General features: G+C 53.9%; 6 protein-coding genes across 6 annotated transcripts; 2 read left to right on the top strand and 4 right to left on the bottom strand.

Moving 5' to 3' along the window:
* Positions 1 to 938: 938 nt before the first annotated feature.
* Positions 939 to 4,009, bottom strand: pdeB (3',5'-cyclic-nucleotide phosphodiesterase PDE2; the record flags this gene model as incomplete). Its single annotated transcript, XM_056623335.1, has 2 exons — positions 939 to 3,757; positions 3,829 to 4,009. The coding sequence occupies 2 exons, from the start codon at positions 4,007 to 4,009 to the stop codon at positions 939 to 941; spliced, it is 3,000 nt and encodes a 999-aa protein (XP_056470751.1).
* A 1,710-nt stretch (positions 4,010 to 5,719) lies between these two features.
* N7532_010845 (NAD(P)H-quinone oxidoreductase) lies at positions 5,720 to 7,068 on the bottom strand (the record flags this gene model as incomplete). The annotated part of the gene is made up of 4 exons (XM_056623336.1): positions 5,720 to 6,346; positions 6,419 to 6,522; positions 6,574 to 6,840; positions 7,044 to 7,068. The coding sequence occupies 4 exons, from the start codon at positions 7,066 to 7,068 to the stop codon at positions 5,720 to 5,722; spliced, it is 1,023 nt and encodes a 340-aa protein (XP_056470752.1).
* Positions 7,069 to 7,823: 755 nt separating this feature from the next.
* N7532_010846 (DNA-binding E3 ubiquitin-protein ligase SNT2) lies at positions 7,824 to 12,762 on the bottom strand (the record flags this gene model as incomplete). The annotated part of the gene is made up of 2 exons (XM_056623337.1): positions 7,824 to 12,127; positions 12,225 to 12,762. 2 exons carry the CDS (start codon positions 12,760 to 12,762, stop codon positions 7,824 to 7,826), a joined length of 4,842 nt encoding a protein of 1,613 aa, XP_056470753.1.
* Positions 12,763 to 16,533: 3,771 nt separating this feature from the next.
* On the top strand, positions 16,534 to 19,847 carry N7532_010847 (DEAD/DEAH box helicase; the record flags this gene model as incomplete). Its single annotated transcript, XM_056623338.1, has 9 exons — positions 16,534 to 17,355; positions 17,436 to 17,618; positions 17,675 to 18,149; positions 18,206 to 18,377; positions 18,432 to 18,593; positions 18,643 to 19,089; positions 19,149 to 19,569; positions 19,637 to 19,751; positions 19,816 to 19,847. The coding sequence occupies 9 exons, from the start codon at positions 16,534 to 16,536 to the stop codon at positions 19,845 to 19,847; spliced, it is 2,829 nt and encodes a 942-aa protein (XP_056470754.1).
* A 222-nt stretch (positions 19,848 to 20,069) lies between these two features.
* Positions 20,070 to 21,117, bottom strand: N7532_010848 (uncharacterized protein; the record flags this gene model as incomplete). Its single annotated transcript, XM_056623339.1, has 2 exons — positions 20,070 to 20,431; positions 20,499 to 21,117. The coding sequence occupies 2 exons, from the start codon at positions 21,115 to 21,117 to the stop codon at positions 20,070 to 20,072; spliced, it is 981 nt and encodes a 326-aa protein (XP_056470755.1).
* A 1,226-nt stretch (positions 21,118 to 22,343) lies between these two features.
* On the top strand, positions 22,344 to 27,137 carry N7532_010849 (CORVET complex membrane-binding subunit VPS8; the record flags this gene model as incomplete). The annotated part of the gene is made up of 2 exons (XM_056623340.1): positions 22,344 to 23,166; positions 23,248 to 27,137. The coding sequence occupies 2 exons, from the start codon at positions 22,344 to 22,346 to the stop codon at positions 27,135 to 27,137; spliced, it is 4,713 nt and encodes a 1,570-aa protein (XP_056470756.1).
* Between the last annotated feature and the right edge of the window lie 116 nt (positions 27,138 to 27,253).

Below are 27,253 nucleotides of genomic sequence, written 5' to 3' on the forward strand. Positions count from 1 at the left end.
GAGTAAATACTCCAAGGTACTTTTATGACAAGCTAAGAATATATGATTGTGTTTATTTCAAAGAGATGGTGGTGCAGTGTGGGTGCAGTGTGGTGCTGCTGGAGCAGTTGCCAACCTTGGGATGCCGAGGGACGTAGTACATTAATGTAAACGGGATGGCGCAAACTGAATGCACCCCACCAACAATCAAACGACACCAGAGCAGGATAAATAACCTAGGATAGTTCTCAAAAGCCACTATCCCATATATTTCAAGCTCGTCTTACGGCTACCATCAAAGAACCTCTGCACAAAAAAAAAAAAAAAAATAATAATCAATATTTATGAGGGAGAGTTGGAAATGCGAATAAATCTCGCGAGATAACCTCCGGACAGAAAAGGCCGAAGCCAAAGCAGTAAGATAAGAAGAAAGAAAAAAAAAATCAACGCCACCAGCCGCCAATCCGAATCTAATGACCATCCCAAAAGCAAATGCAGCCTCCAAGGCGAGAAAAGAAACACAGAAACAAGAAACGTCGGACATGTCCATGATCATCACACAAACGCGGGTGGAAGAAGACCCAATGAAATAACACTCAAGGGCGAACATGTATCATCCATGAGGGAAGAGAAATCGTGGTATCGGCAACCAATTCGGTTAGACCTGTCGTGGCAGATTGCACCTGGTCATCGTCGTGTTCTGGTCGTATCTTGACTTGGTGCAGACGGCCATGCCAAATGTTCTCATCAATATCATTTGGGTCAAGGAGAATCAGAAAGGAGGGGAAAGCCAAGTAAAGGCCATGGGCAATTCACTCGGCAAAACCATGCAACTCCATCGGAATTTTCAAACGCTCATTACAAAGTGCACCATTCATGAGGCCATGATCGCATAATACACAGCTGATACTCTCATAGGCGTCGAGAATACCGGCTAGAACGAAAGAAATCAAGGGAAATCAACTTTCGCCGTGTACCTCCGGGTGGTGGCTACGGCGCTTCCAGAAGGCAAGCCGCAGCCGACTCCGCCGCTTCGAGATGCGCCGTAGGGCACCATTGCGCGAGTCATCGCCATGCGGGCTTTCGTTTTTGATGCTATCGCCGGTGGTCGTAGACTGGGTAGGGCTGCGAGTCCCATTGATGGCAGATTTCTGGTCTTTGGTGGTTCCATCTTCGGACCGTGAGTGGCCGGCATCCACGATAGAACCCTGACCGCGACTGTAGCTGCTCTCACAATCGCCACCAACTGAAGCATACGACGTACTCGGACGGGTACTCGCATCGTCGGGACCGCCAATTTCGCTTTGCGGTGCACTGTCGTCTGTTACTCGCTTCTCATCTCCGCTATCAACCGCTAAAAAGCTTGTGACATTCGTAGCGGGGGAAATTGGAGCCATGTTGTTGCTATATGTACTGACGCTTTGTGTCCGAGTGCAACTGTTGCGGTTTGAGTTCGACGGAGCCGAAGTTCGGGCGGACGAACTGTGATGTGCGTGATGACGCTGAGATCCCTGCGAAGGACCTTGGCGAGAGCTACTTGGTCGATCGGAGGTAGTCTCACTGGCTTGGTCAGGCTCAGGGGGATTGGGATTTGTCGGGGCATTGCCGCCATTAGTAGCCGAATTCGCGTACAAGACGGCAGCCAAGACGGCAGGGTCTCCCGGAGCGCGGTTTGTATCTGTGAGCGGAGTTTGATATTGGGTTCCGACGGAGCCCCGGATCGACTGGGGTGCATTTGGAATGGAGAAATACGACAGGTCGGGCATGGCGCTAGACGATTTTCGAGACGGCACTTCGGGGCCCATCGGGCTTCCGGTGATCTCGATCTGAGGACCCGGGGTGTCTGGAGACACGACCGGCTCGATATTGTTCTCATTGTAAGCGCCATTCTCTGATTCCGTGCTGTAGCTGGATCCAGGTGAGGAGGGATCATCCGGGGCATTGCCCTTGTCGCCCTGAGGAGCCTTCTCGGTGTCGTCCGAATCAACCGCAGGTGCAGGGCTATGTGAGCGAGGCGAGACCGTAATTTCCGCACGGTGTTCAATTGGCAGGCCTTGTTTCCGAAGCTCGTCGTTCGCATGTTGTTGCCATTGGGCTTGATTGCGGCGAATATGGTCTGCCGTGAACTGCAGTTGGGGCAGAAGGTCGGAGATCCCCTCGAAAAGTGGGAGCGCGAAGATCGACATGAAGCCTATCTGGCCGGTGGCGAGCTTATAGATGTTTCCCAACTCTGGGGGTCCACCAAAGAGCGCAGTTTCCATGCCAACCTCCTTTTCCATCTCTCCTTGGTTAGCGAACTCCTCTTGCAAGATCCGAGTCCATTTTTCAGCAATCTTCCACGGCCGGGCCACGTTGCTGATATCGGCGCACTTGATCAACAGTCCACACAATAAGGTCTTGTACATTTCAACGTCCTGGGGCTTCCAGCCATCGATGGATTTCTGATTCTCGTAGAATTTCTCTTGCAGAAATCCCATCCGTTCCATAAACTTCTGGTGAACGCCCATATCCGTCGCCAAGATAGAGCTGATCAGCAGTTTTCGGAGTTGCTTGTCCTTGAACGCGGCAGGCCAGTGGCGACGGAGGATCTGCGAGAATGCGGCACAGTGAAACGCCTCCAGGACAGAGTTGTCATTGTAAAGTTGTGCCAGCGGTGCGTTGAGCTTGACAAGGAAGAAATTGTTGACACCGGGGTGACCGACATCGTGACCGATTGCGGAGATGAGGAGAGTAAGGGCATCGAAGGGCGAGAGTAGAGAGGCGATAGGTGATTTTGATACAGGAACTTGGCCGACCGGTTCGTAGGGAGGCAAGGCACCAATATGGAGCAGGAAGCAAAAAACGGATTGCAAGACATCAATGGCGTGGCGGAAGTTGTGATAGAGAACGAAGGAGTTGTAGGCGGCCCGGCAGGCAAGGAGGAAGGTTCGCAGTTCGCCCGACGTCAACCGCCAATGCTCCAGCCCGGGCAAGCTAAAAGCATGCTGAATCATTTGGCAGGCACTGAAGACCAGCTCGTCGTCTGAAAACTCGTGAGCTGAGAACTTCCAGCTACCCACTTGCTCTTTCACGAAAGCTTGGCGGTCTGGATTAACATTAAGTTCGTGGTCCTGAAATTCGTCGACGATCTCTTCCTCGGGGTTGCAGATGCCCTTCATCAGTTTCGATACCATTGCCTCTCGCAAATATGCATACGGTTGCTCATCGTTCACACCAACCCAGGAAAGCTTGCGCAGCTTCTTTCGTGCCAGAAACCGAGACATTTCCTTTTGTGCAGATCGTCGTGCCCGATACGCTTGAACCACCAGTCCCTGGATTCGAGATCGATCCAGTGGGGTCATTAGGACATCGAGAGCACCGGCATCGAGACACCGAGCGATCTGCTTGTGCTCGACCGTGAGATGGCTATGACTCTGTGGTTCACTCGTGGGTTCGGTGGTATTGGCGTTGGCACCGGCTGTTCGCATAATGGCAATGGGAACGACCAAGTTTAAACCATCTTGAACTTGGATATCGGTCGACACGCCCGACAAAAGGGACAGGCCGGGCGCTTCGTCTTGATGTGAGGAGAAGGTGAATGTGCGTTGAATCGATCCGGGTGAAGGCGGTGCATTGTCACTCCACGAGGCTCGACTGGCTTTCCGGCGTGCCGGATTTGTATCATCGCCGGAGAAGTCGATGCCGAAGAAGGCGAATACGGGGACGCAGTCACTGACGGATCGGTCATTCAGCTCAGCTAGCTTACTGGCAAGAGACGATCCACTGCTGCATAAATAGACTAGGCGGTTCTCCGTTAATGGCCGTGTTCCAAAACCACCGGATCTTCCCCTGAACTCGGTCCATACTCACTCTTTTTGCAAACTTCCAGTAGCTGCTCCACATCGGCCTGGAGGCCGTCGGGCTCGTCAGGAAGCGCGAACGATCCGGTCGACGAGACGGTGGATGCGTCGATAGAAGTTCGGCGCACCCATCGCTCCGACTGCACGCGATCGTCGATGTAGACGCCCGAGCAATCCACGCACTCCATCATGTAACTCTACAAAGGGAGACTCTGTGTCTCCGGTCGCGCCACCAAGATCACTGGACCGCGACCAAGAAAGGATCAATCGGAGAGCGGAAAAAGGAAAGAAAATGGTGTCCACCGATCTGGCCGGGTTCGCATAAGGCTCGAACAATCGGCTGTATCGAAGAATTCGGTCGAGCGGGGGGACAGTGAAAGAGGGCCGGCGACGAAGGGTCTCCTTTGGGCAGCGCCGCGGACGGAATGGGCGGAATGGGTGGGACGGTCACCAAGCGGTCGAAAGACTAGATGACACGAACCGGGGAGGAGGGCAATAACGAGCGGCGAGTCCGGGAGGAGTGAAGCCTGCGAGGAGGAGAGTTGAAATGGAAAAAGGAATCCGGGAGCGAAGGAAAGACTAGAGTCGGCCGCCAACCCCTAAGGGCTCAATCGTACAATGGAGTTGTTTCCCCCTGCAGGTCGACCCGGGAGTGTCGTTGGTGCAGACAGAGATCCGAGACAACTGCACGAGAGAAGGTCGCGCGCAAACTTGGGGGAGAGGATGGGTGAGCGCCACAGATGACGGCACGTGAGGGGACGGGAAGGGGGTCTTTTTCGCCCTAAAGGTCGTAGTTCAAATGCGACGGGAGTTGCAGAGGATCGTCAGGACGACATGGTCGAGATCGGACTTGGGAGGAGGGAGATCTGGAGATTGGGGGGGGAAGTAGCGATCGAGGGGGGGGAGTTGCAAAGGGCAAAACAGAGTGGAGGGAGGGGGGCGCACGGGGAAGGGGCTTCTTTCCTCCTTCCAGAAGGCCTTGAGGGGGCGGGACGGGATGATCCTCGCTGCACGACTTGCTGCGACTTGCTGCCCTCGCCGTTGTGACTTTCGGCCCCCGCTTCGGTCCCCCTCTTTCCGACTACGCGACTTGACTATATACTAGTAGTCTGTTGTATATTACTACTGATAGTAGACACTAGAGGGTACTGCTGGTAGTAGTCACTCCTACGGCTTCGACTTTGACGCAGAGCCTCGATCCTGGCCAGTGGAGCCCCCAATGACGCCTCCTCTCGCACAATTTTTTTCTAGAAGGCCCACCCCTTATGTAAGCCATCGGGCATTGGTCACTGCAGGTTCCCGTCGAGGGTCTCCTCTAAGCCTACGCCGCCGGACTACATACTAAGGGAGTGAGTAATTACCCTAGGGTACTCACTATACTATATTGACGATAGTGGTGAGCCCGGGTAGGCTAGACTGATCGCATCCTCCGAATCTTTGTGGGAGTCAAGTCCCGGGCGATGATCTCATCGACTCTCCATCTTTTGCCATCGTCGCCACTGGTTCCTGGAGCATCACCCGATCAGCTCCTCCCCCAGCGTGGCTCACCCAGCGAACATTCGCCTGGAGGGCGACCAGCCAATCGTGTCCCCGGCAACGTCAGCGATTTTCAGCATTTACCTCCCGAAGGTACTTTCTGACGCTACTGCACTCGCCCTGTACGGCGGAGAAGGATCCGGAAGGATTCCACCTCCATTCCAAGCTTTGCGCATCTCACAGCCCTCCAGCTGCGGTTCATTTGGGGGCTATTTCTGGGACGTATTACCTGGGACCCTGCGCTGAACTACTCCGTACATAAACCTTGCGCACCCGGCGCCCCCCTTCTCTCTTGTCGCTGGGATGGTCCACTGCGACCTCCATGTCCATGCATGCCATAGAGACGGAGTGAACACGTTGCCGGATTACTCAACCACGCAGATAATCTTCCCCTTGGTCGTGTTGCTCTCCAGCAACTGGTGCGCCTGCAGGATCTGGTCGAACGGGAAGATCTTCTCCACAAACACCTTAAACGTGCCATCGCAGAACTTGGGCAGTGCATGGTCGACTAGCGTATCCCGCAGCTTCCGCTGATACTCCTCGTCGCGACTGCGCAGCGTACTTCCCTCAATCCGAATCCGCTTGAACAGCAAGGGCGCAATATTCACTCCATCCGGCAACTTGCCCCCGCCCATCAGACCTAGCAACACTACCCGTCCGTCGCGGGCTGCCGCGTCCAGGTTGCCCTGGAAGTAGGTTGCGCCGATGAAATCCACAATCAAGCTCACACCGGCGCCGCCCGTCGCTTGCTGGATCTCGGCGGCCCAGTCCTGCGTCTTGTAGTTGAAGGCCTTGGTGACGCCGAGCTCCTTCTCCAGGAAATCAATCTTTTCCTGCGAACCCGCGGTCGCGTAGATGGCTTTGGCCCCGGAGGCTTTGGCGAGCTGAATGCCTGAAATGGAGACGGAAGAAGCACCCGCGTGCCACAGCACCGACTGGCCTTCTTGGAACTCGCCGATCAGGAAGAGCGCCTGCGACGCGGTAATCCAGGTCTGATCGAAATGTTAGTGCCAATCCCTCAGGGTTGGTCATAAAACACAGATTTTGGTCAACCAGTCACTCACCTCGGGCACACCGGCAGCTTCCTCCCACGACAGTTGCTTGGGCTTGTGGACGAGCATCTTGGTCGAGACAGCAATGTACTCCGCGTAGGCACCTACCGACCACACTGTTAAGCATCATAAAAATTCCATAGCCTCTGGGTATGGATAATACATACCACCATAAGCAAGACCGAGAACCTCGTCCCCCACCTTAAAGTCCTCATGCCCATCCGGGCCAAACTCCTCCACAGTACCGGAGAACTCAACGCCCATCGTCTCGGGCGCTTGCGGTGGAAGCGGATACAAACCCTCCCGTTGCAGCAGATCCATTCGGTTCAGACCGAAAGCCTTGATCTTGACCAGGGCCTGGCCAGCAGCCGGCACCGGTTTGGGGATAGAGTCCACGTAGAGTGAGGTGGCCGGGCCCTTGCCGCCCTTCACAGCTATGTTTCATATTAGCCATGAACAAATCCAATAGCCGAGGCTGCGTCAGTCGCGGGTGCCCCAGGGAATTCCAGATGTGCTGTATAGTTGGGTATGTGTTCGATATCTTGTGTCTTTAGGGGGGTTGAGGGGGGTATGATGTATCCAATAGAGGGGGAATGCTGGGACGCTGCCTGATAACTCTCAAAGGGAAGAGACATACCGATCGCGCGCATTGTGTTGCTCATAGTGTAATTATTGGAGCTTGCCGGAATGTGCTCTCTTCGATTTGTCGACTCGGCTTCCTTTATAGCCTGTGCTAGTGGTGGCTCTTGGGAATCGTGCAGAACGCAGATGTGGGGGGTATCAGGCATTTGTCAGCACTCGTCACCTAACTAACTAGTTAACTACTGTCAGGTCAGATGCGCATCAGTCGCGCTGGCAGTCGCCGACAAAGGCGGGTAACCGGCACAACGACTACCTCAGGGTAAGAATCCTACGATAAGAATGGTATCCTCGGGTCGCAGAGCTCTGGAAAAGGCGAAATAGGCTTTTTTTTCTCTCATAGTTTAGAACAAATTACAGTGGGGCTGTTCAAGTCCGTCGGAGTACAGTAGCATATGCAAATCACTTCTTCTAAACAGGGGAATATGGTAATCATCAAAAGTCGCCGACCTGACAGTACTCCATGCAGTTCCCTTCAAGGGCCCACCATCCGAGAATTCCGTTGTTTTTCCAGCCATAATTGTGACGCCGAGCAGATGTGAACAAAGGAGAAGATGAACGAGCAAACATTGACAAGAGCATCCGGCGGAGACGCCAGAGGGGGGAGTTCTTCTCCCGCTCTGACATCTTTTGTCTTAAGCACCACACATATGCAAGAAAGACAGACAGAGATAGGGGGAAAAAAGAAAAGAAAGAAAAGAAAAGTAAAGAAAAAGGCGTAGCTATCATACAGTCAATTAACACACTTGACAGGAGTGGTTTGGAATATGAAGAGGGGTTAAGAAAGAAGGTTCTTGAGCGACGGACTTGCGCTGGCTCCAGATCCAGCGCTCGCACTCGTGCCATTGACACGATTCGAACTGGCCATCACAGACGGGGGAGTGTCCTCCGGTCGAGTGGGCGGAGTGGGCCCACGCGGGTTCATATGTGCCGGGGCAACAGGCGGCGAGTGAGAAGGTGCCCCCATTCGATCAACCGAGTACATACGCGGAGGTGGTCCCCCATTCAATGCACTGAGGGAGGTTTGAGGGGACCGGTTCACTGTCGCTGAGACGATCGGTGGAGACGCCGAGGCAGCATATGAGCGAGGCGGCGGCTGGGAAAGGAGAGGTGACCGGGCTGGAATCGGCCCATAGGGACTTTGATGAGCTCCATATGGCTGCGTGGGAGGTGGGGGAGGCGGTCCAGTATTGCTGTAGTGCGAGGAGGGAGGGACTGGAGGATGAGGCGGAGGATAGGTTCCCATATGGTGTGGGGGAGGTGGAGGAGGACCCGCGTGGTAGGCAGGCGGCGACATGCCGTTGCGCAGAGCACTGTCGCTTCCAGCTCGCTGCTCGAAGCCACCGCCGTATGGTATAGGGGCGCTATGCGAATGGGATGGGGGCATCGGGCGCCCGAGAACACCAGTGGGGGGTTGCGGTTGTGGTGCAGGAGGAGCAGGATGCACGGTATGGGGTACGAAATTAGGGCCACGCAAGGTCGCGAGCATGGGGCGTTGACCTGCATAGGGCGAAGGACGTGGATCGGGCACGGCCGCGGGCGCAGGAGCAGGGTCGGTGGGTGGGTGGGGGTTCTTCAAATGACACTTGTGGCACTCGTAAAGTTGCTCCCCCGCATCGTTATTTAGCTGCGCAAACGGACTTTGCGATAGATGCATGGAACCCATTCCGGCTCCATTCGTCAAGGGAGCCCGCGAGTCGCTGCGTCGTCCGCAGGGCCACCACCGGGGACTAAAATCGGTAGAGCAACGGAAGCATCGTTGACCTGTCGAATGACCGCTGGCAGAGATGGATCGCCGTGCAGGGCGTGCAGGGTGCTCCTCGGTGTCAATATCCATCGTATCTGTTGTATCCTCAAAGGGGGTTGATTGGGCTTTGTGAGGGTCTCTGGCTGCTGCCAATCCACTACTTGTTGAAACACGACGATTCCCTGCACTGGCGCCATGATGATGCGGGGCTGTGACCGATTGCTGCACATAGGCTGCCTTTCGAGAGGTTCCAGTCAGGGTGAGGTCAGCCTGCTTGTAGGCCTGGGCAAAGAGCTGTAGTGCATTCAGGCCATCAGGGCCAGCAAGCTCGCCAATGTCGTGAACAGCGGCCGGCACACTATGGTTAGGACAGTAAATTACTGGCGTAGCCATTCCAACCTCCTCGCCCAGACGGATGGTCTGCACACTGTCTCGCCGCGAGATCTTCACTGGGGCGAGATCAAGACCAAATCGATACTGTGCCTGGAAGGCGCAGCCAACATGAACTTGGACGTTGCACCCAGTAGAATGGCAAGGGATGCAGGCACCCTTGGACGACTTGCAAATCTTGCAGACCTGCCGCCAACGGTCTTTGGGGATAGTTCCAAATCCTTCTGCGGGTTCCAGTTCTTTCGCATCGCCGTACTTGATCTCCGGTGTCCACAAGGAGCACATCACGTGGGCCCAGTTGTTTCCTGCGGTGCGTTTCAATGGTTCCCGAGGACTGACTGGCTTACCAACGGCTTCCTGTCGCTGGCGGTAGAGTTTGATCGCCTCCGTGATCATTTCCTTCTCCAATCTTTCCTTTTCCTTATCCCGGTCCGACTTCTTGCGGCTATTACTCTTCGTAGTCTCCATCAACTCGTGCTCAGTTGACGTCACGGGGCACAGGACACATTCGTAAGTCGTCGAGATAGAGGGACTGCGATCATTTGAACACATATCGCACAGCCACTTGTTGCCAGGTCGAGAGTTCTGGACTCCGTAACAATTGCGGTGAACGGTTAGGCGACAATCGCGGCAAGAGAGATGCTCATCGCCTATGGGTTCGAGCGAATTGCATACGGCGCACGGGAGGGTTTTCGCTTTGGGCGGATCAGGAATGACAGGAGCAGCATCGGTGGCGCCCTTTTCCGTGACCATCTTCTTCTTGGGCATGGGCTCCACTGATGTCGAGGCCGAGGTCGTCGCAGTGCTTGGGATATCGGTGCGCGCCTTCTTCTTGGCCGCATCCATCTTACTCTCAAGGAGGAGCTGAGGGTTGTTTTCTATTTGAATTCCCATCGCAGCGGCCGTGGTAGCTGTCGAGTTGTTGATGATCAATGGCGTCTCAGCACCAAGGAGCAATTGCGCAAACAGTTCTTCATCAATACGCCGGCGCCAGGATTTGTTACCGCTCGCGGCAATACGTTTGCCGAGCTCATCCACGTCCTCATAGTGGAGAGCGTACTTCCGCCATAGCAGAGCGCAGCGAAGGCAGAGGGCAACGGTAAGCATGGGCCCTTTGTCCTTCTTTGCTGAGGGATCAGAAGGCACTGCGGTGCCGGGCGGGACGAGAGGCGCGCGTCGCCATTGTCGAGAGCTGCGTGTCTCACAGAATTTGCACTGGAATCCTCGCTTCTGGACGATGGCCTTTTCGCTATCAAAGGCAGAATCGTCGTGATCATCGGCTACATCATCGAGCAATTTCGACGAGGCGACACTCTGGCGCCGGACCTCCTTCTTGCCGCGTCTGCCTTCGTAGCTACCCCAGACCTGCTTGCCACGAGGTGTTTTCTTCCACATGTAGTAGAATCGCACGATTGCCCAGTGAGGAACGGTTTTAACGTGTCTGTAGATACTGAGCCATTCCGAACCGTATTTTGCAACACCCTGCTCGAAGAGCTTCAATTCTTCCGGTCGAAGATGAGGTTCTTTGAGATCCTTGTATTGGTTTGCCTTCTTCAGCTTGGCAAGAGCTGCTTGCACATCGAAGCTTTCGGAGTATAGCAGCTGCAGAGCCTTGTCCAAAAAGTTGGTGTTGTACATTTCAACACCGATATGCGGAGCCAGTTCCTTCGCCTGGCGCATGTAATCGTCAATGAATGCTTCGCGGTCTGCGTCACTGAGGTGGGACCCCGGCACATCATCTTCGCCGCGAGCAGGCATCTGGGCTGCAGTCGGCATCTTGAATTTGAGCTCGGCTGTGCGTGCTTGCTTCCCGTTTATTGTGACAGGCTCATCTTCACCGCGAGCAATGTAGCCCGCGGGCTCATCCTGAATCCACTTCGGCCGGTTCGCCTTCTCCTGTTTGGCAGCTTCCAGCGCAGCCTTGGCGTCTTTGGAGAGGGGACCCGTGGCTTTTGCACCCGTCGCTTTCACTCGCTTCTTCAAATCGATTGGCTTCACGTATTCAACGGGACGGCCAGGCCATGGGTTCACGATCGCCTGGTGTTTCGGTCCGAGACGAGAGCTGGCACGGGGGTAGATACGATCATCGTAGTCGAGGGCGTCTTCCACGCGGCAATGGATACCAAGGTAACGGTAGGGCCACATCCGTGTTTGAGCCATTTGCTCCGCCGTTTCGGGCTGTGGCTCCTCCTCGACTGCAGCGGGAGTGCTGACAGAGGTTCCATTGGCGGCGCCATTCGGTTGATGTTCGTCCTCTTCTTCCTCCATGACCTCATCGTCGCCATCGGCTCGGTTCTCGCCCATCAAAGGCGTGTTGCGCGCTTCAAGTTTGCGTTCTTGGGCCCGACTGCAGGGGGCGCACGCCCACGCAAATCCTCGGGCAGGTTTCTTGGTGAGAGCAGGGCGAACACAATGCATGTGATATGTTGAGTGACAAACGGCGCAGTCGACTGATTCGGAATTTGCAGCAAAGAGGTGACATCGCTTGCAGGTCTTCACGGCGCCCGTCAGCTCCTTTCCCTTACCGACCTCGACCAGAATAAATCTCCAGCGATCATTTAGGACTCTTTTGACGTTTCCGGGGACATTAACAACATCTTTCGTCGGGATGACATCGTACAGGCGATGGATGTATCGATCAAACATCTTATCATACCAGAAGCTGTTCCTGTTCTTTTTGTAGTCATTAAGGTTCTGGATCTCCGAAACATGGCGGATTGAACATTTCCCGCGTAGTGAAGACAGTGGGCAGGTATCGGAATGCATGGATGCAAACAAATAACGCGAGTCGCTGTTGTGGCGCTGGATATCCCGTGGGCGGTAATACCAATTGACCCGTAATGACTCAATGACTCCAGAATCTTTTGTCTTGGACGGTATGAATTCCATAATTCGAGCCAGGTAGTATGGCTCGCCTGGTGGTTCACAAATTAAGTAGACATGGTCTGCGGGTTGTGTTAGTCGTGTTGAGCTTTCAAGGCAAGAAATGTCTCATGCTTTCACACGAAGAAAATTTCACATGGATTGGGGGAGGAAATGTACCGTTCACTTCGAACGTGGTTCCATCATCAGCTGTAATTTGACCATCTTTGAGAATCGGTTCTGACGCCTCAAAGCTGACCATGTTGGTGAAATAGCCGCCGTCAGAATCTCCCGGTGCGGCAGTGAAGATCTTCTTCGCGGCGTTGGCGCTGGACGGAGTGCTGGCGGTGGCCTTGCGCTTACGCAGCGGACCGGCCCCATTGACATCCTCGGGGCGAGCGGAAAATGACGAAGTGCCCGGAATGGCCTCTTTCGGGATTACAGGCGGGGCGGGACCGTTATTTAGACTCTTGCGTGGTTGCGCCGGCGAGGACTTCTCGCTGTCCGACTTGGAGCCGTTGACGATGTTGGTGAGGGCCACGCCACTATTGCGCTTGGCGCCCTTTGCGGGAGTGGCTTCAAAGTCCATGTCGATATCACGATCCTCGGCATAATTGGGCCGGGGGGCATTGCGGCCTCTGGATCGCGTCCCATAAGGGGCCGCAGCGGAGGAGCCGGCCGGATCGGCCACAGCCTCCGGAGAGCTGGTGGTGGTCATAGAGTGCGGCTGTGGCTCATCCACGGCAGGGCATGCGAGACACAATGCCGCAGCAGGGGAGACTCACGGGAAAAGACGACACCAGGGATTTCTGTGTGGGGTGTCAGTTCACGGAAGAGCACAAACACGTCTGGACGTGGCGCGATGCATGTAGGTGCGGGTGGTATGTGGGAACATGAAAGGGCCCGAGGGGGGGCGAAAATCTGAACAGCGCGGGTAGAAATGCTGGCGAGAAGAGGGTTGACGTCCTGGGGAACACGAGTTTCCCCGAACCACGAACGGGAAGAAAGTTGGGAAGAAGGAAGGAAGTGAAAGTGGGCACACAGGCAAGACACAAAAAGAGTGGACCAGATTCCCGTGTCAGATCTTATTGACTGCAGGGGTGAAGGGCGCAGGACGGGGCCGATATCAAGGTGGACCGGATGGACCAAAACGGGGGGAAAAGGCAGTCGGGTAGAGCATCACGGCCACGGCCTAGACTTGGGGAAGGAGGGAGGGGAACATGCAAAATGGAAATCGAAATGGAAAATCAAAAGTGGCATTGGGGAGGGGAAGGGAGGTGGGTGGGATCACTTACGAGATTGTATGGTATTCCACCTGGGGATGTGTTGTGGGAGGAAGGGGGAGGGAGAGAGAGAAGAAGAGAGAGGAAGAGGGAACCGAGACGCGATGACGGAGAAAAAGGAAGGGTAGGGAACACAACCGTTAGGGTAGGTGTGCGGAACAAAACAAGCGCGCAGCCACCCGTAGAAGAAAGCGACAAGCCCAGTGGGATAGATGGGATGACTGGATGGCGATGGGATGGGTATATCGGGGATTGACGAGGGATGGGAAGTGGACGAGGAAGAAAGTGGAACACCGATTGCGATATAGAAGAATACCCCGGGGGAGGAGAAGAGGGAGATGTGGAAAGGAAAAAAGCGTCGAGGATCCCGAGCGTGCCCCTAGTCCCGATATGTTAATATGACGGATCCTCGCTGTCGAACCAAGGGAAAAAGCAGAAAACTCGTCTGGATCCGATGGCCCTGGGCTCCCTTGCTCGATCTACGGGGATTTGATCGGGACCGATGGACGCCTGCGACGTGACCACTGGAGCACGGGGTGAACGGGGGCCAGCTCATCCACCGGCGAGCTCTACGAAGGAAAGATCGAATGGGAAAGACTGCAGACGGAGCCCCGAAGGCTGCTTGCTACTCGTACTAGTAGCAGCCTGAGGGGAACGACTCAGAGATGGGATTTGCAATACAGTTGGAACCGTTTTCTCGCCAAGTCATGGCTCACCCGTAATCTATTTGATGACGATTAAGAATGTTGTCACGTAGGAGCCACACCAGCACTGGAGCTCGGGGACCACTCGAGCCACTGGGGGGGGGGGATGCGCATTGTGTCCCCAAGGCACCAGAGCAAATGATGGCGCTGCAGTCTCCTCCGATCTGTCTAAGGTTTGGGGCCTGTTGTGTGAGGTTTGGGTTAACCTCTCCGGGTATTGGCTTCACAGAGAAGGGAGGGCGGGTGGGGGGATGATGGTGCCCAGGTGGATAACCATCCCAGGTCTTGCGATCCCACATCGCGGAGGGGGACTTGCGCCCGTTGTGACAAGCATCCGATCCGCAGACCAAGACGCAGGATGCGATGTGCGAAAGCCGCCCGAACCCGTTCCTCCAAATGGACTGATATCGAGGGTTGTGGTAAAAGTAGGAAAAAGGCACTAGCACCCGGCTCCACACTCCATCCACGATCCCTGCGGAAACATTACCTACAGGTACGTACGGATCCGGTATCGCGACTTCTGCACTGCTTGATTCTGCCTTGTGTCACCCTGCATCGCGAGCCTCTCTCGGCCAGGTCAGCACCGGGTCATATAATATCATGTGTAGCACGCTAATTTGATACCCTAAAGGGAGAAAATATCTGATTTTATGATGATTTTCATGGAATGACCATGTCTATTGTCATCCGTTAACTGCCATACTCGTCGACAGTATCGAACTTCACCCATGAGCGTATCCTGCCAGTGGGTATCCCATATCCAGTGAGATAGTTAAATCTCCCAGGGGCGCGAATGTAGAATCCGGGGCAAGCCATAGCAGTGGGAGGATCTGTCGAAGCTATGAGTATTATCCGACCGCAGGTGCTGGACCTGGTGCGGCAGATGAACGAAACCAGAAAAGCAAAAACTTGGAAGAAAAAGAAAGGAAGCAAGGGCATGGACCGTGCCGGTCACCATCGAAACGATGAGTAGCAGCCCGGCCAACCTCTTGCATGCGCCCATGTGGTAATCATCAATTCCGTACCTACAGGAGTACGACACTGAACACTGTGCAGACCCATCCACAGAGGGTCTCATTACTGCTACCGAGCACCCTCAAGGGCTCTCCTCTCTCTTCACTGACAAGAGTACTCTACCCTACTACATGAGTACAGGAGTGTAGCAGTAGTAGAGTACTAAGGTACCGAATACCTTCTTATCTCGGGGTAATCATACTGTACGGTATACTCCCGGTGCAGTATGTACTACCAGTACTAGTACCATAGCAGTAATTTAAACTTCTCCCCGTCCAATGACGATCCAGGCGGCCGAGCAGAATCCGCTGTTGGCCGAGGGTGATTTGCTCCCGGCGGCTGTTGCGTGTCGCCACCGAACGTGCCGCCGTTCTGGGTAAGATGCTCCACGACCCGAACGGACTCACCTGTACATATACACAGTGCACCAATCTGTAGTATACATTAAATACGCGGATGGAGGTAGGACCAGGAGACAAAGCATAGAATCAGAGGTCGTCAGCGCGAGTGTGAGCGATCAGACCGCTAGGGAGATCTGTCCCGATCATGATCACCTCCCCCAGGGTGCTCTCGACCCTTCTGCACACACGACCGCCAGGCCACCATCCGGTTGGCCCACGTTGCGCCGGGTGGAATATATATATGAGGTCGGCAGCCGACCGCTAGTACGTACATCCGACCAAGCACTACACTGGTGTACTGAGTAGGTACGCTAGTGTGGTGTACAATTGTAAGATATCACATTCCTCCCCATGTATGGCGATTCGACTGAGATTCTTCGCTGTCGATCACCATACGGCATCCGCGGCACCGGGGCTCGATTTGACCGTCAAGAATCGGTCACCGAGAATCCTTCGCAGGTGCTGGTGCCCTCTTCGCCACCAACTCCATAGGGACACGACAAAATGGTCGCCTATATTATTATCCACCGATGCGACCGGATAGGGGAAGAAAAGCACTTGTAGGAATACCCGGGAGCTTGTGTCCTGCCAGTGTCGAACTACCATTCGCAGCCCAGGCATTCGTCAGCCGACCCCAAAGTCGTCCGGGTCGCTTGATGTGCAGATCCCGCTGCATTGAAGGTGGGCGTACGCGCCGTGGAATTCAATGCCGGTCTCGTGCAAGGGGTCCCTCATGGGCCGCTTGGTCTCAGGTGGCGCGTAGATGGGCCCGTCAATCACAGCCGGCCCAAAATGGCGGCCCCAGGCTCCGATCCAGGAACCGATTACGTAATGAGATTGCTGCACATGACATAATCCATAATTTATGCCTGAGGCCGCATGTCGGTCCCATACGCGCCGCCGAGAGGGAAGGATAAACAATGAGCAGGTGCGATGGACGAGCCCATATAAAAATTGCTAGCGGACGACTTGAGCACAGCTGTCCGCAAATCTATCAAGGTTTCCAAAAGGGGCTTTTCTCGGGAGGACTTTCGTACGGTTTCTGGCAATCATCTTTCCCCATGTCTCAGTGAACGACATCCCAGCTATGTCGAACGGACATTTCATTCAATCCCATGGGGTTGAGACTTCGATGGATATAGCCCGTCGCCAGGCGTACCATGTAGCTCCCGTGGTGGGACAGAAGAGGCCTTTTACAACATCCCAACCCCAAGAGCCTCCCAAACCTGGAGCGGGTGCGCATCACATCGCCCTGCGCAGGCCAAGCGAAATATCCAACCCACCGATTCAAGAGTCGGTCCCTTTGGACTTGGCTCGAGCCTCGCTGGCCCCTTCCGCAAGCCGACTTACCGCCAGCAAAATCCATTGGGGTCTGGGTGCCGCGGCGCCAGAGGAGGAACGAGGCATATCGAACGCTCCCGGATCCAGCCAAAATCCACTCCTATCTCTTTCGCATCCCAGATACGGACTGCCCACGGCTCTCACGGCCAATTTCGCTGCACTGGGGGTCAACTCTATTTACGCCTGGCAGGCGTCGTGTCTCTTGGCGCGGGGCCTTTTGTCCGGTGAGCGGCATTTAGTTTACACAGCCCCCACTGGCGGGGGCAAGTCCCTGGTGGCCGATGTACTGTTATTGAAACGCATCATCGAGAATCCAAACCGCAAAGCCATTTTAGTCTTGCCCTATGTCGCATTGGTTCAGGAGAAGTTGAAATGGCTGCGCCAGGTTGTCCAGGGCGTGGAGAAGGGTATCTCGGATGAAGAAGAGGACGAGGCTGCCGGGATACATTTTACGCGCAAACGATGGAAACGATTGCAAAGGTCCATTTGCGTGACTGGATACTTCGGCGGAAGTCGGACTACTACTAGCTGGGCAGATACCGATATTGCAGTTTGTACTATCGAAAAGGTAAGCTACCCCGAAACTACGAATATCCCCACCTTCTCTTTCCTCCTGGTTGATTCCCTTTCCTAACTGATGAATTCTAGGCCAACTCGCTGATCAATTCCGCCATTGAGGATTGCTCCATTGGAGATTTGGGTGTGGTGGTGCTAGATGAGCTCCATATGCTTGACGATGAACACCGAGGGTACTTGTTAGAGCTGATGGTGACGAAGTTGCTTTTGCTCCAGCAAGATATTCAAATCGTGGGGATGAGTGCAACGCTCTCGGTATGATGACCCCTTCCAAACAAGTGCATGAATGATCATTTATGACAAGCACCTAGAACACGGAGATGCTCGCGAAATGGATGGATGCCAAATTCTACATCTCTACATACAGGCCGGTGCCCATCGACGAATACTTGGTCTATGAAAACACAATTTATCCGGCTGCGACTTCAAGGCAGCTGTTTCGAACAGCGTCCAAGCTGGCTGTGACCACTTCTATACAAGATTCCATTCCTCCACATCGAACCATCGAGCCTTCGGCTTACAAGGAGCTCAGCAACTCGGCCACTAATGCTATGGTGGCACTGGCGGTCGAAACTGCAGCAGCAGGGTTCGGCGCATTAGTCTTCTGCGGCAGTCGAGGAGCCTGTCAAGTCCACGCCGCTACCATAAGTGAGGCAATGCCCCCACTAACAGAAGAAAATGATGAGATGAACAAGCGATTGGACCTCCTGGCCGAGCTGCGAAGTCTGTCATGTGGCTTGGACCCCGTCCTCCAGAAGACAATTATAAAGGGAGCTGGATTCCATCGTGCGTGTTCACGCTACATTCTTGACTCGTTGCAATTCTGACGTTCATTTATCTAGATGCAGGTATGACGACGGAGGAGCGGGAGCTGATCGCTCAAGCCTACGACCAAGGTGTGCTCAGAGTGCTGGTGGCTACATGCAGTCTCGCAGCCGGTGTCAACCTTCCTGCGAGAAGAGTCATCATCAATGGTGCTCGAATGGGCCGAGAATTGGTTGGTCCCGCAATGCTGTACGACCGCCCCTACATGAACTTTCTAATATGGACTTGAGCTGACAATGATAGGCGCCAAATGTGTGGTCGCGCGGGACGCAAGGGCAAGGACGATGCTGGGGAGACGTATTTGATTTGCGTCAAGGCCGATCTTGAGGCGGTATGCGATTTGTTGGATGCTGATATGCCGGCCATTGAAAGTTGCCTGGCCCCGGAAAAAAAAGGACTCAAGAGGTAAGCATCGAAACAACCTGTTGATGCACACGAGACTGACATGCTGCAGGGCCCTCCTCGAAGCTATTGCAACAGGCCTGGTGTCTGGGTCCGAAGCAATTAAAGAGTATGTGCAATGTACTCTTCTTTACCTTACCCTCGACAAAAAGCTAGTATATGCCATCATGAACTCCGCCTTGCAGGAGCTCGTTGAAGAAGGGCTTTTGCTGTTGAAAGAGGATGAGGCCTATGAAGCAACTCTATTGGGACAAGCGGTTGTGGCGTCAGCATTCTCCCCAGAGGATGGACTTTATGTGCATGAGGAGCTAAAGCGGGCACTCCAAGCATTCGTGATGGATGGTGATATGCATATATTCTACATTTTCACTCCACTCCAGGTAGCCATGAACAATCCGATCAATTGGCCGATCTTTCGTGATCAGCTGGACCGCCTGGATGAGAGCGGGCTTCGCGCACTCCAGCTTGTTGGCGTTCAACCGGGATTTGTCAACACTATGTGAGTGACATTACCATTGTACTTATGCAAACATGTGAGCTTACTTGAATTCTGGGCAGGGTCCAGTCCGGTGCATCGTTGAAGGAAACAACTTTAGCCCAGGTCAAACAAGCTCGTATTTACCGCCGCGCTTATACAGCTTTCCAGCTTCGCGATCTAAGCAACGAAGTCCCTCTAACAACGATTGCGCAGCGTTACCGAACTCCTCGAGGGTCCGTCCAAACTCTCGCCCAGCAATGCCACGGCTTCGCTGCCGGAATTGTCAAGTTCTGTCAACGCATGAACTGGGGCATGTTGGCTGCTGTTTTGGACCACATGCGTGACCGCCTAGAAGCTGGTGCGCGGGCTGATCTGCTTGAGATGGCGCAGGTTACCTATGTGAAGAGCTGGACGGCGCGATTACTTCGTGAGAACGGATTCAAGAAACTGCGCTCTTTGGCCGAGGCCAACCCGAAAGACTTGGTGCCGATTCTTATGATGGTATGTTCGTCTAGGCTTCGGGTGAATGATCGCCGGCATGAATAAAAGGTATTAACTTCTTGATCAGGTCAACCCGCGCCAGACGCAGAAAAAACAGCTCTATCCTACCGAGGCAGAGCGTTATGCCGCAAAGTTGTTGGCGAAAGCAGAGACTATAATTGCTTCTGCAAATAAGATCTGGGGTATGTTGGGTGATCACCATATCAAGCTTCTGTTCGTTGACTAATGCTAATTTCTTCTTCTCAGATCGGGAAATACAGGTTGAGTTAGAGGAGTAAGGTCCAAGAGGACGCACCACCGGAGTTTGGCATGGATACAGGTAGAATGGTATTTGGTTGCATATGCATACAAAAGGGCGTTTGTGCTTCCATGAAATAAAACTCCTTCAGTGAATTCAGTCCATATTTGCATACATTATATCACGATGTAGTACGCCACTGGCCAGCATAACACCAGCTACTACTATCACACGCTACCTGGGTAGTAATAGATAGATGGCACTAAAAACCATTTAAACTATTCTGTGCATTGATAGCATCTCCCTCATCCACGAAATCCAACAATATCGCATTAGGCGCACGATCATACATGTCCTCGCATAGACTGGCTTGTCCTCCAATACTACCGTCACCCGTAGCTGCGTTGGTTCTTGCCGCGTGTTGACGGTCCGGGATCTTCACACCGAAGATATCCACGTCCAGGAAATGGTTCACGATGTACATGCGGCCTGATGCGGAAGCACCGAAGGGTCGGTCGATACTGCAGTTCGAGAAAGAAGAGTCGGTGACGTCGTACGCCGTTTCAAAATAGTAGTTGAACTCGTTGAGAATGTAGTCTACTTTGGTTGTGTCGGTGCCATAGTCTAGAATGTTTTGTTATAAAGACACAATCACATATATACTTTAAATGGAAGGCTATTTGGAACTTACCTAAAAACACGACCAGCCTCTTTCCACTCGAGATCAGCTCGCCGATGGTAGGCCATTCATCGATAGGAAGGGTGTCTGGACTCGACAAAGGGGCAAATGCGTAGTCGGCAATGCCACTGTTCGAGAAAGTATCGCCGAAGTCGGTAATATCAACCGAGTCCCCGTTTGTCAGAAGAAGCGTAACGACTTCGTTTGTATTGGCATCCAGCCAATCCTTGATTGTTCCGAGGAATGACTCGAGGGTCCCTGCATCCTCCAAAACACAAGATGTGTGGCACAGCTCCAGCACACTGTCATCCAGGAGGGAATGGTGCGTTTGTGCCTGCAAGAACCGGACACCCATGTCGAGCTGAGCCTTAATATCGATGTTCTGGTTCTGCTGTGGGAGTTTCCCAACGAAAGCCGAGTCGTGCGAGCCGATGAATGTGACATTTGAGTAGGACCGGTCGCAATACTCCGTTCGGCCGTTGCAGGTCGCTGCGGTGACGGCGGCGGTTGTAGCGGAAGATGTAAGTTCCCTTGCAGCGATCTGCCCTTTGCTTGGTACCCCCAGGACGGTCTGGAAAAGCAGAAGCGCACCGAGTAGGACGCGCATCATTCGTTCTTGGATTGAGCTCATCGTGTATGGCCTGTTTGAACTCTGGTTTGTGTTGACAAGGAGGGGGCCCCTAGGTCGGACGAACAGGAAGAAACAAATAGGGAGATATAAGGCCCTTCGTCGGCTTTTTGGCACCCGCGGATTCTGCTCATTTATTATGGTCCTCCAGGGAGGGCTATCCTACTCTCGTGGATTGCCGCGGCCGATACATAAGCATGGTCATCGGTCATGCTGCTCTCCGGTTGGAAAATGACCAGGTCCCCGGCATTCCTCATGCCGACGATCCCTAACCAGAAGGGAAAATAGACAACTGATCGATATCATGGCCTCATGCCCGTGTCGACCATGGTGATAGGGCATGAGGTGGTCGGCGTGAACGCTCCCTTGTGACTCGATGTAACGACAAGCCCCGCACTCTAGGAGACAAGGATGTGAATGGCGGGACGAGGCAGTACCTGTTCTCGAGTTTGAATTCGATCGGAATTGGCCCTGCACGCGTGCGACGGCATCTCCGTGGACGCATTCAGCGCTGGCCAATGGGGTTTTCTGCGCTTGGTGCAGGGGGACATGCCATCTTTACTGTGAAGTGTTCACAAGTGTTGTTTGGGCCGGAGATGATACACTGCATGGTGCAGAGTGTGCCTAGGATGCCAGAAATATATCGTGGTTTGGTATTTTGAGGTAGTACCTAGGTATTGTGCAATGGAATGATCAACACGGCCGAAAGCCATACATAATCCACGGTACACAAACTTGTAATAAGTGTACTAGTGTTATGTTGGTACAGGTACACTAATAGTAGCTACTAGACGGTACCCCTACTAGGTACATATTGAAGAGTACTCAACCTGACGAAGGTCGGCCACTGAGATTTGTAAAGTAAACGCATGAAATAACTATATATATGCGAATGGGCTTTCGCGACGTCAAATAATCATTTAACCCAATACCTTGGGGTACCGAGCGTAGGGAAGGGACATGAGTGTACATGGAGGTAGCCCAGCCACTGTGGCTGAGTCCGGGCCGATCCAGGCAGACGGAGGGGGGAGCTCGCAACTTCTCCACATGTTTACAACGTCCGAGCCGCACGACCCCGTCCCATCCGCTGCGCTCTCCAACTCCCCTCCCGCATTGAATTACATATCGCCTGCGACCGTACGTACCCTCCCATCGGAGCGCCTCGCTGACTCGGCCACGCTTCCCCGCCCTAATACAGCGCCAGCGATGATCATTAGGAGACCTCGCTCATGAGCTCGATGGCTGAGGGCAGCGAAGGCTGGGCACGGGAGGATGAGCTTGACCTGGGCCAGGAGGCAGACGAAACCCAACAACTTGACCATGATCCCATCGATCGACGGCGGCGCTCCCCGCAGGAGTCAGGCGAAGAGGAGGCCCTGGCCGAACTCGAAGAATTGGACACGATAGATAATGCGCAGGACCAGGCGTCAGAGAGAACGGTCCAGCCCACAGACGCCGGTCTTCCCCAAACGCCGCCCAACAGACACTCCGAGTTTGCAGGGGCCGTAGGGAGCCTGGATGGAGCATCCTCAACCCCGGACGACTCGCCGTCCCTTCATGTCAGTGCTGCGATCGGGGGTGCGCCCGCCCGCCCCAGACTGTTCGCTAATCGATCGCAGGGTTCTGTATTGTCCTCGCAGAGTAGTAGCGCTCTAGCTCCGAGAAACTCGCCCCGAATCAGTCCCAGCCCAGGCCATCGTCCGTTCGACCTCCGCTTCCAATCCCGTCTATCTTCATCGCCTCTCGGCGTCTCAAGAACTGGCTCGCCGTTCCTGGCGCATCTTCATTCTCGACAATCGTCCATCACAAGCCAGCTCTCTCCCACCCCCGAATCTGACCGTGAGACATCTGCGAACCCCTGGGATGTTGTGCGTTGGACGAAATTACGAAAGATCACCGGACAGGCATTTTCAGAAATTGGAAAGCGCAATTTTGGTCGACCAACCTGTTTAACAGTTTCAACGAGCATCATGATTGGCACTTCCAAGGGGATCATTCTCGTCTTCGACTACCAGCAAAGTTTGAAAACCATTATTGGAACAGGGACGAAAGGTATGTGAGCTCCTCTTGGTATTACTTGGAACGAACACTAACGGTTGTCAGCTGTCGAATGTGGCCCTATCACTTCACTAGCTTTATCTGCTGACCATTCGACCGTGGCTGGGGGTCATGATTCGGGGGATATTTTTACCTGGGAAATCGCGCGGTCTGCAAAACCGTTCCTCCATATCCCGCCAATCCCGGCGAACCAACTTGAAATCCGGGTTTCTGATGGCCACATCGCGGGATCTTCAGTGATTCATATTGGGTTTCTCGGGACTCGCCGTACGGCGGTCGTCTCGGCAGATACGAGAGGAATGGCATTTTCACATTTGGCAACGCGAGGCATGGGTGCAGTCGGGCGCACGGTAAAAACATCTCGGGTCCTTGGCCGGTATCCGCCAACTGCGCCGGAGGAGCGTCGACGAAAGCCCAGTTCCGTCTTGGCCTTCTCGCCGCTTCCTCTCGGCAACGTCGAACAACCATCGGATTCATTAGGACTTGTTGCCATGCTGACACCTTATCTTCTCGTAATTGTGTCGACCACCCCAGTCGCACAAACTCAGCATAAAACGCCGCGTCCAAAAGAAGTCCCGGCCCACAGCGCCATGACGGGAGCATTGGCTTGGTTCCCAGCCATTCGGCTGAAAGGAAAAGATAGCCAAACTTCAAATACAAAGCTCGTCTACTGCTGGTCCAACGTCCTGACTGTTCTTGAGGTTTCGGAGGCAGAAGCAGAAGAGCCCAGTGACAAAGACAAGCCACCGAGTCTGTTATTCAGAGCGCGCAGCAGATGGAAGGCAGATGAGGCCATCGTGGCTGTTCAATGGCTGAGTCGGTCTGTACTAGCGGTATTCACCATCACCCAACGACTCTTGATCCTCGAGGACTATTCCATGCACGTGACGGATTCTATTGACCTCGCATTTCGACATATATACCATGTCGACCTCTTTTCATCACAGCTTCACAACCTGGTCGAACAGCTCGATGAAAACGATACCTCCATGCACGGTGTTGTAGCAGACGCGTTCTATATGAGTTTCCGTGCTTACAAAGGACGATTGTTCCTGCTCGGTTATAACGAGGCTCTTGTCGGCAGCCTATCAAATTGGGCTGACCGACTTCTAGCTCTAATGGAAGCTGGTGATTTCATTGGTGCTATACGACTAGCGACTTCCTACTACACAGGCACTGCGGAAAAACTTACAGTTGGCCTTCCTGAAGAAGACAGTTTGAGACAGCCCATTGTCCAAGAGAAACTCCTAGAGATGATATCCGCGTCTCTCAAGTACGCCTTTGGCCGCAACACCGAGGCGGACAACGAACGTCTAGGGAACCCGCAGCTTGAGGAACTAGCTGAGGTATCCATTGATGCCTGCATATACATGGCAGACGAGGGGTTTCTTTGGGAGGAAGTCTTCATTTGGTTTGAAGAGAATGATTCCGCAGGGATATTCCTGGACGTTCTCGAACCACGCATTGTTGATGGTGTCATTCGCTCGCTTCCTCCTACCGCAGTGAAAGCTCTGATCAATCATTTCGTCAAAACCCACTCTGCTGGCCGGCTTGAAGAGATCATATGTCTTCTTGATACTACGACAATGGACATTGATCAGGTGACCATATTATGCAAACAATACAACTTGTATGATGCATATATTTACGTTTGGAACCGCTGTTTAGCAGATTACGTGGGACCTCTGGAGGATCTTATACAATTTATTCCCACCGAGACGGAGTCTCTGGCCAACGGGGACTACGCCGTCGAGCTGAGACGGCATACGAACGCGATGAAAATGTTTCCTTACTTGTCTTTTGTTCTCACGGGCCGCGTTTACCCGACTGGCGATGATCTCGATGAAGTCGAAGCATCACAGGCCAAACTCGCCTTGTATCAATATCTCTTCTCGGGCCATCGGTCTGGCACAGGGCCCAGCGCTGTTTCTGAAGAGATCGATTCGTTCTCGCAGCTTCGAGCGATTCTCAAGTTTGATGCTTCGAGTTTCATGAGCATGCTCAATGAAGCATTCGAGGACAGTTTCCTGAACGAGCCTGATTCAGAGGATGGCCCGACCGCAGGTGCATCAATTAACCGACAGTACCTGATCAGCATTCTGCTTCAGGTAATGGATCCGTCCGCATTTGCCGCCACTGATATCATTTACTTGGATATGTTTGTGGCTCGCAACCTTCCCAAATATCCGCAGTACATCCTTCTTTCTGGCACAACTCTTCATGAGGTCCTTGTCCGGCTGTGCAAGTACCCGGAAGAGGACATGGCAGATGATTGCGAGTTGAGTACTGAGTACTTACTTTCTTTCTACCATCCGGCAGACATTCAAAGCATGATACCCTTGTTTAGAGATGCTCGTTTCTTCCGGATCCTCAAGTCGACACGCCGCTCCGAGAAACAATATCCGCAATGGATCATGACATACCTCGATGACCCAAACGACAAAGAATCCATTTTTAGTGCTCTTCAGGACTGTCTCCGTTCCGGTTCCGGTCTAGGAAAGAAACAAAGAAGGGATGTTGTTGATGTGGTGAAAGAACATGCCGGGCAAATTGCCGCCATTGATGTGATCAGGACTGCTCAGACGATGCAGGAACTGATCCCCGAGGTTCATTCCAGGTTCCTCCAGGTACTAGAGACGGATAATCACAAACAATACCAGTATCTCTTGGTCCTTGTGGAGCCTCAGAGCAAGAGCGGAGAAAGTCGACGTCTTCCATCGGTGGAGAATTGGATGATTGAGCGCTACGTGCAGCTTCTATGCAAGTACAATCCATCTCACGTCGCGGAATTTGTTGATGGTCTACGTGCTGGTGATATTTATCTGGAAGCACTTCTTCCTTCCATTGAGGAAAGTGGTGCCATTGATGCAGCTGTTATTCTACTTGCGCGGCAAGGCGAGGTGCGGCCAGCCCTGAACCGTCTCGTCACACACTTGAGTACCCTCGAGTCAGGCCTAGTGGGTATCATCCATAGTATGAGCGAGGCTCCAGACACGGTCAGCACGACCGAGGCAGTCGACGACCTCTTGGAGTCTCTGAACAAGTATGCAGGAGTCGGGACCTGGCTTTGCCAGGGCCAGACCAAGACAGCCAAGCAGAGCCGTCCGGCTACGAATGGCCATTCGGGCGCATCACCACTTGAACAGCCCTTGGACTTTGACGAGGGCCTTTGGCTGGACCTCATCGAGGCCGTGGTTCGCATCGCCAGCAATGTCTTCGCGTTGATGCGGGACCATCAGCTTAAGGACGCCGCGCAAGCCCAGACTGACTCACCCCTGGGTGGCGAGAGTGGTCGGTTGACGACATCTTTCCGAACCTTGGTCCAGCAGGTGTTTTCTGCTTTGTTGGCCAGCACTGTCAAGGGTGGCACCCCTTCGATGGGCGAACGAACCGACCTATCCTTCCTTCGTATCCTCCGGTCGTTCCTGACTCGGGCCGCTAGCTGGTCACCTTCTCTGCTCGAATTACGGGCCGTTCTCGCCTCATTCTTCTCCGCCTACTCCTATGAAAAGTCGCTCCTGACCCTGGCTAATGGCATGCTCGATCGCGACTTGTTCGTGCATGTGGACGAGGTCACTCGGCTGCGGCAGCATGGGTGGCGCCCTCGTGGACAAGTCTGTGAAGTGTGCCGGCGACGGATCTGGGGTCCTAATGCCGGCTCTCTATACTGGGCCGCGTGGGAAAAGAATCAGCACGATGAGCACCAGCGTCGCATCGCCAAGCGTCTCGAGGAGGGTCGTGATCCGGTCCTGGAGCGGGGCAAGGGCAAAGCCGCTGCCGTGGCATCGAGTCAGCCGCTACATCTACTAGCTCAACGTATCGGAACGAACTCTGTCGAGCATGAGCACGATACTCTAGATGGAGATGAATCAGGGGCCAGTGTGCCCGGGTCGCTCGAGCAGATCCCCCTGAACCGGTGGTCGTTTTCTCGTGCCGGCATCTCTATCATCGCCAGTGTGTTCTAGACGCCATCAGCACCCCGGGACGACCCACCAATGGCGCTGCTGCTGCATTCCAGCGCGAGCATGCCGACTGGCCGGTGACCGAGCTGTTCTGTCCGGCTTGTAAATAGCATTTCTCC

Source organism: Penicillium argentinense (genome assembly GCF_028826775.1).
Source record: "Penicillium argentinense strain IBT 30761 chromosome Unknown utg000010l_segment0_segment0, whole genome shotgun sequence".
In the NCBI taxonomy this organism is placed as follows: domain Eukaryota; kingdom Fungi; phylum Ascomycota; class Eurotiomycetes; order Eurotiales; family Aspergillaceae; genus Penicillium; species Penicillium argentinense.